This window comes from Idiotropiscis lumnitzeri, chromosome 10 (assembly GCF_059441095.1).
Source record: "Idiotropiscis lumnitzeri isolate Australia: NSW breed Sydney's pygmy pipehorse chromosome 10, RoL_Ilum_1.0, whole genome shotgun sequence".
NCBI classification, from domain to species: Eukaryota; Metazoa; Chordata; class Actinopteri; order Syngnathiformes; family Syngnathidae; genus Idiotropiscis; species Idiotropiscis lumnitzeri.
In genome coordinates this window covers 16,665,888-16,682,586 of record NC_142400.1, presented here as the reverse complement: position 1 = coordinate 16,682,586, position 16,699 = coordinate 16,665,888, and the positions used below count along the sequence as shown (strand labels likewise).

Here is a 16,699-nt window from a genome sequence, read left to right as displayed (position 1 = left end):
ACTCCCCTGTTAGTTATTCATTGGATTTTCACTGCAGGGTCGAAGAGGGGAGGCGTCCTGTGCTGGGGGAGCAATATACTAACTTGCCGAAGGCTCCCATCAAAGTGTGCTTGATATGCACTTTCATGCGTGCGACTCAGAGGTCGGAATTAAATCAACAGCTTTTCAATACATCATTGGGGTTGTCAGGGTAGATGTTAATTCGCTATTCTGTTGGCTCTTTAGTTCCGATAGTAGTTTAGTTTGAGTGTGAGCGCACGGCAGGAAAAGTGTTCGCCACCACAATGTCACATGAGAAACTAATCAGTGGGGTGTTTGACAGTTTTAGCCAACGCTACAGGGAAGACATCATTTTTTTCATCATGCATGGGTTGTTTGTGTCTCAGGTGGCTCTTGTCTTGTGTTTACATATCAAAATAGTAGCCAGAGGTGCCAATTATATGCATGTCACATTGACACCATTGTACATAAACAGCAGCTTGCATATATGGGTACATCAAAGGTCAAATGCTTTTAGACTTATATAATACGGACTTTGACCAAAATTTCAGGAAAAATTGGCCTTAAATGTTGTGCACACTTTTGGCATTTAACTGCTTGTCCTAAATGTAGCGCACTCGCCATCAGCAGATGTCACTAGACCTCATTCCAGCATTTCAACATGTCTTCATTTTCTTTACTCTGCGTGTATTTTGCTTTGTCCTTTGGATTTTTTGTGACATTTTCTTGTGGAAGGGTTCATCTAGCAAAGAGTTGTACGCAAAAAAGAAGGCGACAGAAAGGCCGCCAGTTTGAATCCCGGCTGTGTTTTGGCTGTCAAAATGCCCGTGTGCAAGACACTGAAACCCCAATTTGCCTCCAAGTCGGCATTGTGAATGAGAAACTGTTCTCAATTGCCTTACCTGGTTAAAGAAAAAATATACAACGGAAGATACTGTAAAGTAAGGAGACATACTGTATTTAAAGATGAAATATATAGTTCGAAACAGAATGCTTAACTTTAAGTTGTAGAATGTAGATGCACGGCAATCAATAATGTTGCAAAAAATATGGCCTGTACAGTTAGTAAAGTTTTTTTTTCGTATGGTGATGGTTTGAGGAATCTTTGTATTAGAATGCATCTACACGTATCCAAATGTGGCCAGACTGAACTAGAAATACACCAAATATAATATTCTCGGTGCAGAATAGGATCACTGCGGCCGACAACTTGAAGACACTCACCATCAAATCTGATACTGAAACTGCATTGAAAATGAAAGCAATCAAATCCGTTATTAATCACCATGTGGGATGCAAACGTAGATGACATTGCAGCCGGCCGCTCTCTCGAAATCCTTCTTAAGTTTGATTTGTCTCTACAGTATGCGGTCGATCGGCGTGCTTCTCCTCATTGACTGAATGAGCACAAGGGAGGAGTGGAGTGAGAGCTATCTGCACTTGTCTGTTAGCAGCAGCCTCAGCCATGCCACAGTGCTTTTTGCCAGCAGAACTGCTTGTGTGCACAGAGATAAGCCTGAGCTCTCTCGCCTTGGTGCTACAGGCTGGTCACGTAGCCCCACAAGACAGCTTAGCTTCACAACGTGATCCAATGAAGGGCCTTTTCTCTTATCCCCTCCTACTTAGGTTTCTTCCAACCCTGCAACTTTCTCTTTTTGGTCTTCACTCTATTCTTTGTCTCCTGTATTTCTCCTTGCTTCCCATTTTTCCCTCTTATTTTTGTGTTTCTAAAAGATATTCCATGTTCACTGTACTTGACTCTTTCAAGCAGCTAGTGAAGGAGTACGCGGTTGCACATTGTCTGTAATATAGCCAAAAGCTAATTTGCATATTTCAGAACAGATTACCCTCGATTCATGAAGGCATTCCAATTCGACAGCAGCGACATGACCCGATTTTGAAGTCCAAACGCACCATCATTTATTGCAAATCTACACTCATGCAATTAGATGAAAAACAAGTAAAGTTGTGGTTGAGCATGCCCTCTTGTGCCTTGTTGGGTGCAGTTTGTAACCTTGAAATGTTTCCATTGAAATAAATATTTGTTTGAAAGCATCTGTAAGCCCTACACATAAAATGTGAAATTGAAAATCTGCTCACATTGTCAACTGAGCATGTGCGCGATTGCACAAACTACTTAGTTTTCTGCTGTTCTTAAGCTCGAACCGTCATTTATTGGCACTGTATGTACCGAATGTTGGGACCTGGAGAGTAATCATATACTCCATAGGAACGTGAACGTGGCCCACTTGAAAACATTTTCCAGTGAACTGTACGCGTAAATAAGTCAACCCCTAAAAATTCTTTGCAATAAAATATTCTATGCGCCTTTGCTTGTCTAAACATGGCTTTCTGATTAATATTGCGTTTGTGGAATATGAGTTAAGCAGTAAAATCCACCCGTTTTTAGCCATCTCAGATGGTGGCCATTTTGTCACTTCTGTCACCCGAAAATGACATAACAGTTGCTCAGGGCTCAGATAACGACCAATCATTCCTCAGCTTTGATTGGTCGTTACCTTTCAGCTTCAGAAAACAGGTAAGCCATGATTGTTTGTAAGCTGAGCCCTGAGCAACTGTGATGTCATTTTCAATCGACAGAATTAACAAAATGGCCGCCTCCTGAGATGGCTACAAGCGGGTGGATATTGCCGCTAAACATTTATTCCACCATCTTTGGGCTAGTGGGCCTGCATAGAATATAAAATTGTTGAGTTGACTTCCCCTTTAAGTCCTTCCCAGATTGCAGTAACTCATATTAGGTTACAGGCAGAAAATATCACCTCTGTTGTCTACTGTATGTTTTCCATTCCGTTATAATTCTCTCAGCATCTTTGATGCTGTTATCTGATCCAAGTCAACAATTTTGGCTGGTCCTGTTTCCGCCTCGGAGAAGCCAAAACAAACAATATTGAATCAACTGTGCGGCTTACGTACGAGGTTTGGTACTGTAACAGACTGTTCGAATGGGTATTTACTCTCATTATTAAAATGCACCAGTTGCGTCAGCAGCAAGGTCAAGATTTGTGCTTGCCAGACAGACAGGCACACACATGGAATAAAAAGCAACTCTTCTCCACAGACCTCCATGACCATCTTTATGATGTGAGCTCTGCCACACATGTCCTTTCGATATTTGCCTGGCATTTGTCGTTTGTAAATGTCCCCAGAGATGATCCATATAGCCCTTAAATCAATTCTGGGCTTTTAAGCAGCTCTTGTAACCTTCATGCTTTCAAAGGGGGATGATATAAGCCAACATGTAAGAATGCTTCACATTTACCTGTTCCAAGGTTAAATGCTGATTTTTATCCGCAACGAAAGAAACATCATACATAGTGTTGGTCTAAATCCCTTCAAGTACCCACTCCAAGTTTTGTAGCTATTTCCCCAGCTAAATTAATTCTCCTTTTGTGAAAAAAAATGGTAGGAAAGAAGCCTGCTGCAGAATTCACTGCAGTGCTAGAGTAAAAGAAAGATTTGTACACAGAATATTGGCCTGCTGGTATAATTATGTGTGTGGGGGGGTCTCTTGGTGGCCCTTTTCTTGATGGGTTCAATTTATAAATGCCACAGAGCTAGTAATCTCACCGTTTCCCCACTTAGTTTGAAAAAGGCTCCTGCTATCCTCTACCTAGGATTGATTACATACACCTCAAATGAAGAGTAAGCAGTTTTCCACAATCAAACGCCAGGTCCAACCCTTGTATTGATTCATTTTGCAGCGCAAAGAAAACAAGATCTGCCACTTCATATCACCGTTCATATTTGTTTCCCTTTTTCTCATGAATTTATGGGTTCTTCTGGCTCTTTCTGCCAGCAGTTAAGGCTCATGTGTAGACAACTGTTTTAAAGTTAGATACAAATGGACATTGTGGTTATTTTATCAAGCTAAAAAGTACAGTATAGTAGCTTGCTGCTTATCGAACGACTCAAACAGTTGCATCATAACTTTGCCAAGATCTTACCTGTCTAGTTCCATTTCTAACTGCGGGGCCTTATTGTTAGGAACAAATAAATAAAGAAAGTACACAAATGTATATAAATTGTAAATTACTTTGTCTTGTAATGCGGTATCATAGCTCTTTTACAATAATTTACAGTTAAAGGCCTCCTTCCATATAAAGTACGTAACTTCTTCAAACAAACACCTCCTACCGGTTGAGTTAATACTGCAAATGCTTCTGGACGCTGAGGAAATAATAATAAAAATAAAGTTGTTGAAACATACATTCCTTCAATGAGATAACATTATATCATTAGAAAGAGATTATGAAAAGAACAGTGCCCTTGAAGGAAATGCTTTTTTTTTTGTGCCGCTATGTCTGTTAAACAAATATTTTCAGCGATTTAAGTGACAAACAGACCACACTTATGAATCATTCACGAGCACCTTGTGCCTTGTTTTGCTCGTTCCACATTCTCTTCTAGGCCCCGTTTATTAGAATGTCCAAAGATGTGTAATGCACATGCTTCAGGGCCACATTTGCTATGCACTGGTTTATCCAAGAGGAAGAGTAGCTGGAGGACTGGATTTAGCCGGCCAGAGCGCTACGCTGTCTTCTCATACGGGTCATTGCTTTGGACATTCACTGGATGGCGAAGCTCTGGAAAACTGTGACAAAGAAGCGTAATGGCGAAAGAAACATTCATCAGATTTGAATGATTCCCTCTTGTTCGAATCGGTGAACACCAAGCTGAATAGATGTACAGCCGTGTGGAAATAAAACAGCCGTTAATGAACAACCCACGCATTTCACATTGGAAAGATCTGATTTTTTTTTTTTTTTCAGTTGTTGCTTTCAAATGTGCCGCATTTATTGCATTGGCTGCACAAACAATACGCAACACTGATGTATACTGAATGTAAGGTCATAACTGCTGCCCTCAAGTTCTTGACAGTTTGTATTTGGGGACTTGTATATCAGGCAGACATGGAGATGGCGGGCTGTGTGCACGCCGTGGGCTCCATAATGCCACGTTTAATTGGCCGATGCATGTGATGACAGCTTCTGACCATCTACTGTATGACCCCTTGCAATGTACTGAACACGGATGATTGTGATAAATTTCTCTTTTTATTAGGACTGCTAAGTAAAGCATTATTTTTTTTGCAAGGATTATTGCGTAAGGTCTCTACAATGATGTAATTAAAGGAAACAAAAATGTCCTTTGAGTTCCTGGTTAAGTATAAACTGTCTTCTGTTAATGAGTTTAATTAAACAATAAGAGTATCCAATAACATTTTAATAAAATGTCGATTACATCCCTTTATTCTAATCACTCTCAAATGATTATGCTATTAAATGCTAGCAAGTATACTGATATCAGAATCAGAATCAGAATGCCCTATAATTGTCATTGTACTCAGTATGCAACGAGATTAGCGATCTCCCCGCTCCAGTGCAATAAAACAATAATTTAATTATATACATATATATATATATATATATATATATATATATATATATATATATAAAATAGATGAATTAAAGATGAAATGATTAAATAGAAAATAAATACGAAATTGGATAAATAAAAACATGTCGTTGTTCTGCAAGATAAGGGTAGTTGTGCGTGAGAGTTCAGCATGGAAATGGCTCTCGGGAAGAATACTTTTAATACGTTTTTATTTCTACGTGCCATTGAATGCACTCAATTTTACCTTAAAAGTCATAAAAAAATAGTGCCATAATAATTTTAAAAACCTCCCATTCGGCTCTCCGATCATCACAGCTGCTCACTCTTGTTATAATACACTGTAGTATTTTTTATTTTAAGACTACTTTCGAAATTTGTTTATTGATTTGCGGTTTGATCCGCCCCTTTCAAAATTGTCCATTTACTTTTATTGGAATTATAATTCTTGATGATCGGCCCAACCTGCACACCCTTGAAAGGATTGTCCCTTTTAGGTGCATTACCGGATAACACCTTGGATGATGCAATATGTCCCCAACTAATAATTTAACCAACAAATTATCCATTTACAGCACCTCCGGGGTGGGGGGGAATTCATTATCCAATTTAGTGTACTTGTGGAGCTGACGATATCAGGTGATGGATGCGGAGTGTCCAGAGTGAGGACAGTTTTACAACAGACAAAGAGAGTGCAGAACCTCTTGGCACCTGTCTGTTTGGCTATAATTTCCTCTGATCCCACAGTGCTCTTGGATTGGATTGCCTTTGGGGAAAATGCAGGGTGAAGAGGCTTATGTTGTGCAGACATGGTACTTTCGTGCTCCTCTTCTAGCTTCCTGATTCATGGGAGGCTTTTTAGTCTAGTGATGAAATATATGACAATGTCTGGTCTAAAAAAAACAACAACAATTAACTATCTCCCAAGAGTTCAATGCAGATAACAAATGGGCACTGACATAATGGCGCATTTGTTTTGAGACTTTTCCTCGGTCACATGGCTACTCTCTCTCTCAGTGTTATCGTCAAGCCTTGAGTGGAAGGCTGTGTTTTATTATTTCAATAAAACGCCCATATGACAAGAGCTATCGCCTATGGCTAACGTGTCTATCCTCACCTACCTCTCACTTACAGTACATTGGCCAACAGTATAATTATACTGTTGCTATTCCTGTATTGTACTTGTAATGAAATTGGTTCTGTATGCATTTTCACTTTTATTCCTGAACACCATATTTGCTTTGTAGTCAAATAAGATTGAAGTTGGGATGAAGGGAGTCTGCGTATGGATGTGTTCTTCGTCCAAAGACAGTGGTCATCATTCGTCGAGGTGGCCTGAGACAGCGCCGACAACCTCAGAGGATAAATGACCGTGAGCGGGGGCTGTGGAAGTGGTGGTGAAAGATGGCCTGCTCGAACACCACCAGTGATCGATCACCTCCAGACGTTGCAGACCAATCCTAAGAGGGAAACGTGGGCAACAACAGTGGATTGAATTGTTGCAGGAGCGGGACATTGTCAGACCTGATGGCACAACTAGTCAACCATGACTTTCTTGTTCTCGATTGCTTCTTAACATGAGAACAAGTAAATGGTTTCCACACCTATTTGCATATAGCAGTAGTGAATGTTGAACTTCTTTTTCTTTCTCAGAAGGATCACTGAGTCTTTATTTGCTCAAATTATAGCCCATCAAATGCACATAATTTTTCTCACAGATGAAAAATCAATTTCCGGGTTCAAGCAAGCACAACACAGCCACCCGCCGCTGATACACAAAAATACTGACTCTATACAGTACAGATCAGGATTGGTTTGGCTAATCTGCATGATCTGGCAACTACCCGCGGGACCGGGCTGCATTATAGACTATTCTGGCTGCTTCTCCAGCTGGCAAATATATTACGATACCAGTAAAAATAGTTTATCCATAACACTTGAATCTCCTTGTTATGCAAATGTATTTTCACCAACATAATCTTTGGCCATTATATTATATAAAGCACTGACAACTGACTGCCTACCTTTGTTTTTAAGGGTGTCACCAAGTCACAATAATTTAATACCAAAACTATTAAAAATGGAATACCTGACCACAAACAAAAACACGCGACCCTGTCTGTACAAAAATAACACATTAACCAGGCAGAACACAATCACGTGTAAACTGTAATGTCAACAAATCATGATGGGATAGTCTCCTGCGATTACCCTTGCTGTCTTCAAGTTAGCATCAGTCAGTTAAGTAGTGCACCAGAAGTGGTGTGAATCGGATTCAAAATAAGAGTTTCAACAGGAAGCGGTTACACTGGTAAGCTGCACTCATCTTGAAGCGTTTATCAGCGTTTGGTAAATGCGCCTTGGTAAGTGTAAAAAGCCTTATCACTTGGATGTATACTTGCTTATAATTGCTCCCTTTTTGTCCTTTTGCCAATAGTAACTATTTATGTTCTCATACTTGTTTAAATACACTGATCATGGTCTTTTCAGCATATTGAGTTGGAAATTACGTAGTTGATCAAATATGAATGTAAATTTGTGGTTTGTCATTAAAACGCGGACATAAGTAAGCCGGCCTGAGCCCTGATGCTCCAAGGCTGAAACTGATTCCCACCCTGGCCCTGTTACACATACAGTGCATTTTACAAAAATACAATTTCAGTATATACCTGTGGATAAAATACTGAATATTGTTGGTAAAAATTTTCTTGAGGGGCATGCACTGCACCGGCCCTCTTTTGAATGGGGTGAATAAGAACAATATATTTCAATATAGCTCCATCTTTGTCTTCATTGTAGAACACATCCTCTTTCCCAAATCTATTTGTGTGTGTAAATGGTTGAATGAGAGGCATTTACCTTTGTGTACTTTGAAGGTTGTCGCCTTATGACGTTCACTGACATTTTCTACTATGACTGATTTAGGTCGGAAAAAAATAAAATTAATTCAATTCACTGACTGTGGATCACTCAGTAGTAACTAGTGCGAGCAAGGGACGGCCCGTCAACGACTTGACGTCACATGCGTTTTTAACAAGACGCCGTGCATTAAAATTAACCAGGGGGATTTTTTTGAAAAATATAAGACTAGACCCACAAATTGTATTGTCAGATATTTATCATACTCTACAATAATGCTCGATTTCCCCATCAATTTCTCCAAATGGGCCACTGGAGGTACACTTTGGGAAAAGAAAAAAAAAATTACAAATATTCGCATAGATGCTTTGCCCTGCATTTGGTAGAACATTTAGAATTGAGTACAGTGTCATTTTTTTTCCTTTTCAGTTCCACTTGTCAGATTAGATGCAGAATGTTGGCGTGCAAAATTGTTCTCCTGATATTTGGATATCATCATGCAAAATTGGAAAAATTAACCAATATTTCCGGCTGTCATTTTAGTGACACCAGTTACACTTATATAACCAGTGTTGAATAATTATTCCCGTAGATGATGTGGTGAATCACTAGCAGCACACGACATTTGATTATTTTATTCATTCATGAATATTTGTGTCCGGCTGTTAAAGCAGAAAAACATGCTCAGCTGCTGTAGCACTGACAGCTTTTGAAATGAAGCTTGACTTCCCTGAAGGTTGTCCACGAGCCTCTGACAAGGGCTGTTAAACGCCTGTGATTGCTACCATTGTATGGAAGCCGTAGCCTGCTTCCTGTACTACCGAAACGTCTCCATTAAAAAAAAAAAAAAAGGAATGTCACGTGAGATCTCTCACTTCTGTAAAAGTGACCTCAAATCATCTCTTTTCCTCACATATGACAATGAAAGTTTCCATCTTGGAATTTACATTTATGCTCTTTAGGCAGTTTGTCTACTACCAGTAGAAAATGAAATCTCTGGTGGTGGCTACGTTTGTTGCTCTGTAATATAAATTTTCCTTTTCTCGGGCTAAAGATGCAGCCCACCTCGCTCTCAATGGGGAACTGCTGAGATTAACACACATTCCCCGGTGCTGCACTCCTAGTTGATGACAAAGCGTCCCAAACAAGACCCTCTCAAAGCTTTTGCTGGCAGCTGTGACACTTTGGGGAGTTCAAAGCGGATATTTGTACAACAGGCTCTCAACACTTTCAAGTCATTAAAAATAATTTCTGCTGTAGATCTTTCACACTGTAAATGGCACACTAAAAACAGATGCATTATAATACTACAAGAGGCTTTATTGCAAGTAAAAAAACTAAACAAAAAAAAAACCAAACTATTTAATATTCCCTTTATTAGTCCCACAATGCGGAAATTCGAGATTCGAACCCAGGCCTCCTGGGGAGACTGGGTCCTGAACGCGGCACCTTAGACCACTCGGCCATCCTGGCAGCCAATATCACAAGTAATAATTAATGATCAGAGCTGGGCACTTGACCCCTTTTGACAGCCAGATCCCCACCCTCCGGCCGTGATCTCGGTACGGTTCCGGCCTCGACCCTCCGGCCTTATTCATAAAAATTGTGTGCCTATGACCCCGTTGATGACCACATTTTAAATGATATACTGTATGACAAGTTTGTGGAAGACAGCGGTGATCACCGACTAGTGTTTACATTTGTGTGGGAATTCACTCATTAAAGTGACATCTTTATTGTTGCAATATTTTAACACAAAAACAACACCACTGTAGTTAATTCGTTAAGTTTTCCCATAACATTCCAACTTCGGTGCATTTTATCAGACATTTTATCAACTCCTTCATACATATGAATATGTATTTGCCTGAATTCAATGAATCATAACCCAATAAAGCAGGTCATCGGTTTATGACAAAGTTCCATTCAAAATTAAATTTTTCATGAACCGAGGAGCACCTGTAATAGATGCCATTTTAAATTGCTTTCCAAGTCTTTTTCACTACCTAACATGTATATTTGAAAAGGAAGGGGAGGCCCAACTCCCTTCGTGGATGTTATGGATGATTTGATGAGCACTCTGGGCAGCTGGGCAGCAACGTAGTATATCACGCTGCTCCAAGGTCCTGTGGGGTGGCGCTGGGCCAGTGTGACACCCATCAGATTACACTGTCCCAGTGCCAAGTGTACCAGCGGTGCCCCGTGTAAGGTCAGAGAGAAAGCACAAGGTCAGATGAAGTCATTGCAATCCTCAACAATGTTGTTCAAATGTCAGTATTGCCCATCCATGTTAATATTGTGTATGTTGCTTGATTTGTCCGTGGAGGATAAGAATTACTCAGTTTTCAATGTTGTTTTTTATTAAACAGGATAAATGGGTGTCGTAAGTTAAATATGCCCCCCAAAAAGTACGATATAAATAGTCGTGCTGCACGATGTGGTTCAATCATTCATGCGCAGCACTCTCCTCTAAGAGATGATGCCTTGATATTGGTGCTCAAGGCTTTTAGCTGCATTGATGTATTGACATGTGTGTAGTCTATGTTGTGTGAGTGTGTAGGTGTGTGTGTTTCAACTTTCCTGGATATCCCATGGACCTTGAATTGATTTGTGACGTTTAGATAGTCTCTCACAATCGTAAGAGCTTTTTGTTGATGTTAGAGGAAACCTTTGGCAGAAGGCAATATTATATTGTGCTATATGCAACCTGATTGACCGTAAAAGTTAAGAAGTATTTTTTAGATGACACTAACCTGTGAGCAAACTTCCTGGGTTTAATCATACTGGGTGACAGAGACATGTAATCAATTAACCTTGTTCTGATTAAAATACATATGTGAAATCTTTAGTTGAATTGTGTTATTACAAAAGTTTTTAATATAAAAATGCCGATGACTTAAAAGAGTTAAGAAAATCATCAGTTTTTTTCCCCTGGATGGGTGGTTGTGGTAACATTCATAACGAAATCTATGAAATTGAAGCTGTTACTACAGATTGATTAAAGCCATTATCAGTGCACATAATTTAGTGTTCTACCCTGTTGTTGGTTTGTTTGGGTTTTATTACAACACAATAGCCACCACTTTTTGGAGCTGTGAAAATTATTGATTGTAAAGTACTATTTAGTGTTAAATATTACACATACACAGGTGCACTATTATAAAATGATTCGACTATTGAGTCATATCTTTTTCATTCCTCAGGTTGTGAAACACGTTGAAAAATTTAGGTCAATAAGGCCTTCACTTCCCACTGTATCCAGCAGATGGGGCAAATTAAGTATTGAACTTGTTCCTGACTCAACTCTTACTTTTTCAATTGTTAGCTATCTCTTATCTTTGATGACATGAATGAATAATTTTGTGCAAAAAAAAAATACTATACAAAAGACTAAAGGTATTGCATTACCGTCATTTTTTGTTCACTCCCGACAGGAACAACATCTGGACTATTATTTAGTGGAAAAATCTTGTTCGTTTTTCTTAGTTTGCAGAATTTGATGTAGATTGTTTTTTAAATGACTGATAATAACTACAAGCAAAGAAAACTCTTAACATGGGTTTATTATTTTTGTCAAGTCAAGTCAAGTCAATTTTATTTGTATAGCCCTTAATCACAGACAGTCTCAAAGGGCTTTACATAGCCACAATCGACATCCCCGATCTTAACCCCCAGGAGGGCAAGGAAAAACTCACAAAACCTCATTAGGGGAAAAGTGAGAAACCTTGAGAAGGGACCACAGATGGGGGAATCCCCCTTCCAGGATGACCAGGCTGCAATGGATGCCAACTGGGCAACATTTGACACATACAATGATGCTATGCAATGATAGATGAGATAATATAAGAGTCAATTGAATGAAGTGCTGCAGGAAGATGACTTCAGTGGAGTGGGTCCTCATCCAGGGCCGTAATATCCATGGCAGCATATCCGAAGATGAGCCTTCGATCTTGTACCGGTCAGTTGGTGTAAATTCAGTACAGCCACTTCCAAGTGAATCGCCATCACCTAATTCGGGGAATTGGGAACAGAAAAGAAAGAACAGAAATAGCAAACAGGCCAACAAGTAGTTCAATGAAGTGCTGAACTATAAGGAAATCAGAAAAGGCGCTGCATGAAGACGACTTCGGCAGAGCAGGTCCCTTCCCGGTTCGTCAGTGCCGTAATCTTCAAAGCATGTCCCCATCACCTAATTCCCAAGCAGGGGAAGGAGGGGGCAGAAAAGAGAAGAAGCGGCAGTAAACAGGCCAACAAATAATTAAATTAGATGCTAAAGTATATAAATAAATTGATCAAATGTCGCGCTGCAGGAAGACGACATCACTGGAACAGGTGCATGCCCAGTTGGTCAATGCCTTAAACTTCCTAGTGGGTCACCGTCACCTAATCCCCCAGCCGGGGGAAAAGGGGGCAGAAAAGAAAACAAAAGAAAAGAAAAAAAAAAAAAAAAAAAAAAAAAAAAAAAAAAAAAAAAAAAAAAAAGCGGCAGTAAACAGGCCAACAAATATTTCAGCTAAATGCACAAGAGTATAAATGCGTCTTTAATAGTGTTTTGAACATTTCTACTGAGGTGGCGCCTCTAATATCTGAGGGAAGTGCATTCCAAAGCATTGGTGCCCGAATAGAGAACGCTCTAGAACCTGCGGACTTCTTTTTGGCTCGCGGGATCACTAAAAGACCAGCATTTTGTGAGCGAAGGTTTCGGGACGGAACATATGGTACCACGAGGTCAACGAGATAAGAAGGTGCTAAGCCGTGCAATATTTTAAAAGTAAGTAGCAGAACTTTAAAATCACATCTCAAGTGGACCGGAAGCCAATGCAAATTGGCTAATATCGGGGTAATATGATCAAACTTTCTCGTCTTAGTTAAGAGTCTAGCTGCTGCATTTTGAACTAACTGCAGACTTTTAATACTCGACATGGGGAGACCCGAGAGCAAAGCGTTACAATAGTCGAGGCGAGATGTAACAAACGCATGGATTAAGATTTCCGCGTCACACGTTGATAGAATTGGGCGAATTTTAGCAATGTTACGCAGATGAAAAAACGCAGTTCGAGTAATATTTTTAATGTGCATTTGAAAAGACATAGTTGCGTCAAATATAACACCGAGATTTTTTGTTGAATCCTTTTGGATAATATTACATTTATCGATATTCAGAGTGGTGTCTTTGAAAAGGTACCGATGACGCGCTGGTCCAATGATGAGCATCTCGGTTTTATCTGAGTTAAGACGCAAAAAATTGAAAGACATCCATTGTTTAATTTCGGCAAGGCACGCCTCTAATTTATAGCAGTCGCGGGGATTCGTTATATCCAACGGCATGTATAATTGCGTATCATCAGCGTAACAGTGAAAACTAATGTTATATTTCCGTATAATATCACCAAGCGGTAGCATATAGATGCTAAACAATAGAGGTCCAAGTACCGATCCCTGCGGAACTCCACATATGATCTTACAAATATCCGAAGTCGTATTGCCATGAATTACACGGTGCGTCCTCTCCGACAGATACGAATTAAACCAAGAAAGCGCTGAACCTGAAATGCCAACACACGTTTCAAGGCGTTTTAATAATATGTTATGATCAACGGTATCAAAAGCGGCACTAAGATCGAGTAAGAGTAATATTGATGAGGTGTCGGCGTCCATAGCTATGAGAAGATCATTAGTAACTTTAGCAAGGGCCGTCTCAGTAGAGTGGTCGGCTCTAAAACCCGATTGGAAAGGTTCAAATTGATTATTAACAGTCATATATTCATTAAGTTGTTGCGCTACGACTTTTTCAAGAATTTTTGCAATAAACGGAAGATTTGAAACCGGCCTATAGTTGATGAGACTCTCTGGGTCAAGGTTTGGTTGCTTAAGTAACGGTCGGATAACGGCGGTCCTAAAAGCTGCTGGTACTACACCCGTGGTAAGTGATAGATTAATTATATTTAAAACAGACGGTCCTAGGGTCGTAAACAGTTCTTTAATTAGTTTGCCAGGAAGCGGATCGAGCACACAAGTTGTCGGTTTTGCCGCACTAACCAATTTTGTTAGGCTCTCAAGAGATATTTTTTTAAATTGACATAAGGTTATCGGACAGTTATCAGCCCTAATGTCCCTATTAACACAATTTGTCGCGGAATTCGACGGAATTTTAAGAACAGTGTCTTTAATCTCATCACGAATACATTCTATCTTCTGAGTAAAAAATTGCATAAAATCGTGAGCTGAATAGGAAGAGCTATCCGAGGTTGGTCGCTGTTGCGTTAGCATTGCTACGGTATCAAATAAATATTTAGGATTGTTTTTATGTAAGACAATTAATCTAGAATAATAATTAGTTTTGGCTAAATTAAGCGCTTCTTTGTATATTAGTAAACTATCGCACCATGCCTGACGGAAGACCTCAAGTTTGGTCGCACGCCATTTGCGCTCAAGCTTCCTACAAGATCGTTTCAGTACGCGCGTTTCCTCTGTAAACCACGGAGTAAGCCTCTTTGGACGAGTTTTAGTTTTTAAAGGCGCGACGGAGTCAAGCGCATTTAACAAAGCGACATTAAAGTTGTTTGTGAGATCATCAATCGTACCAATATAATTAGGAAACGAAGCAGTTGCTAAAGGGAGTAGCTCAGAGAGCGCAACGATGGTTGAGGAGCTAATGTTACGGCTGCTATAATTTTGATTATGGTCAGAACGATGACAGTGAGCCAAGACTTCAAATTTGATAAAGTAATGGTCAGATATAGCACTGGTATATGGTAATACAATTATTTTTGAAGATGCTAAGCCTCGGGTTAATACCAAATCTAGCGTATTGCCATTTATATGCGTTGCTTCATTTATTATTTGCGTGAAACCAAACATATCAATGATTGTCCGAAACGCTACCGTAAGTGGTTCCGACGGGAGATTCATATGAATGTTGAAGTCGCCCATGATAAGTATATTATCCGCATGAGTTACTAAATCAGCTACGAATTCAGAAAATTCATCTAAAAAGCCGGAGTAAGAGCCAGGTGGACGATAAAGAACGGCAAGATAAAACGGCAGCTCGGCTGAGGATCGCATAATGAGAACTTCAAATGTTTTAAAGGAATTGCTAAAACGAGGACTAAGTTTTAGGTTAGATTCGGAAATGAGGGCTACACCCCCGCCTTTCTTTTGAGGGCGCGCAACATGCGAGCTCACGAAGTTTGGAGGCGAAGCCTCATTTAGCGGTAAAAACTGATTTGGTTTTAACCAGGTCTCGCAAAGACCAATCATGTTAAGATTATGGTCTCTAATAAGGTCATTAACTAACAAGGCTTTCGATGAAAGCGATCTAATATTTAAAAAACCGAGTTTCAGTAAAATAGGTCTATCTAAGTTATTCCGCGCAACAGGACTCCTGGTCATAATATTAAGGAGATTGCCTTGCCTAGGTCCCGGATTGTACCTCGAGCGACTATAAACGCGGCGAGAAATTCTGACGGTCGGAATCCGATAGTTATTTACCAGCTTTCGAGTGCTATTATTTTGAGAGAATTTTGCAGAATATGTTGTAATTTGTGTGCGGCAAATGAAACGGTTTTTTTTAAGTTTATGGCAACAACAACAACAGCACCGACTGACGGTATTTTCTAGAAATATGCATAATATCGTTGTCGTGAATGCTTTGTACGCTTTATGAACTGCGCAACACAGCTGGACTCCACTCGGGACAGCAACAATGAATGTGTGTGTACGCGCGCGCGTGTGTGTGCGTGCGTGTGTGCGCGCGAGTGTTGACGCGTGTAGTTCCTGTTTAGGAATGTGTGGACTGTCTGAAACCTTTGACAGCACCAGTGGGGCTCTCTTCCAAACGGTGGATGACGGCGGCGTTTGCAACAATTCCAAGTCGTTCTTAGTGAACTTTAGTCGTAGTTATGGACTACCGTTACATACTCTCGATGACGGGCAGCGGCGCGAGGGCTGTTCGGGACGTGATTACCCAAAGACTCTGGTCTGGATTCGGCCAGGAGGGCGACGTGGTTTATGACCCGCACCTTTCCGCGACAGTTCTAGATTACAGCACCGTTCACTCCAAAACAGGTTGGTGAGCCGCTACGCTTTTGTATTTTTTTAAGAAGCTTCGAGAAGTGCAGTGCACACTACTTTCGCTAAGCTAGCCCGTCAAAGTGTGCTCTATGCCGACGCACTTTTGGAAAAGCTCCTTTTATCTTGTAAATTAGTGTTGCTTCACCCATTCTTTATATCTGAGCATAACTAAGTTTTATTAAAGCTTGCCTGTTAGCATAATTATTATTCGGAGCTATTCTGTGCTTCAAATAACGTGCGTGGTGACAAGATAACAACTTGTTGACAGTTGCTTCCACTAACGTTTTTAAAGGAAGTCCTTTACACAATGTCTTAGTTGCACTCGCTGGATACACGTGGACATTTAAAT

At 40.1% G+C, this 16,699-nt stretch overlaps 1 protein-coding gene across 6 annotated transcripts in view; it reads left to right on the top strand.

Annotated features, from left to right (window-relative positions):
- Positions 1-16,699, top strand: part of oxr1a (oxidation resistance 1a) — a 152,478-nt gene that overhangs the window by 59,156 nt on the left and 76,623 nt on the right. The window contains exon 1 of one of the 6 annotated variants that reach the window (XM_088306089.1): positions 16,065-16,344. The exons of the other annotated variants lie outside the window; for them this stretch is intronic. Coding sequence (XP_088162215.1) covers positions 16,179-16,344 — 166 coding nt within the window. The 5' untranslated portion in view covers positions 16,065-16,178. Of the gene's footprint in view, positions 1-16,064; positions 16,345-16,699 lie in introns of those variants that run through there. 6 annotated transcript variants of the gene reach the window in all.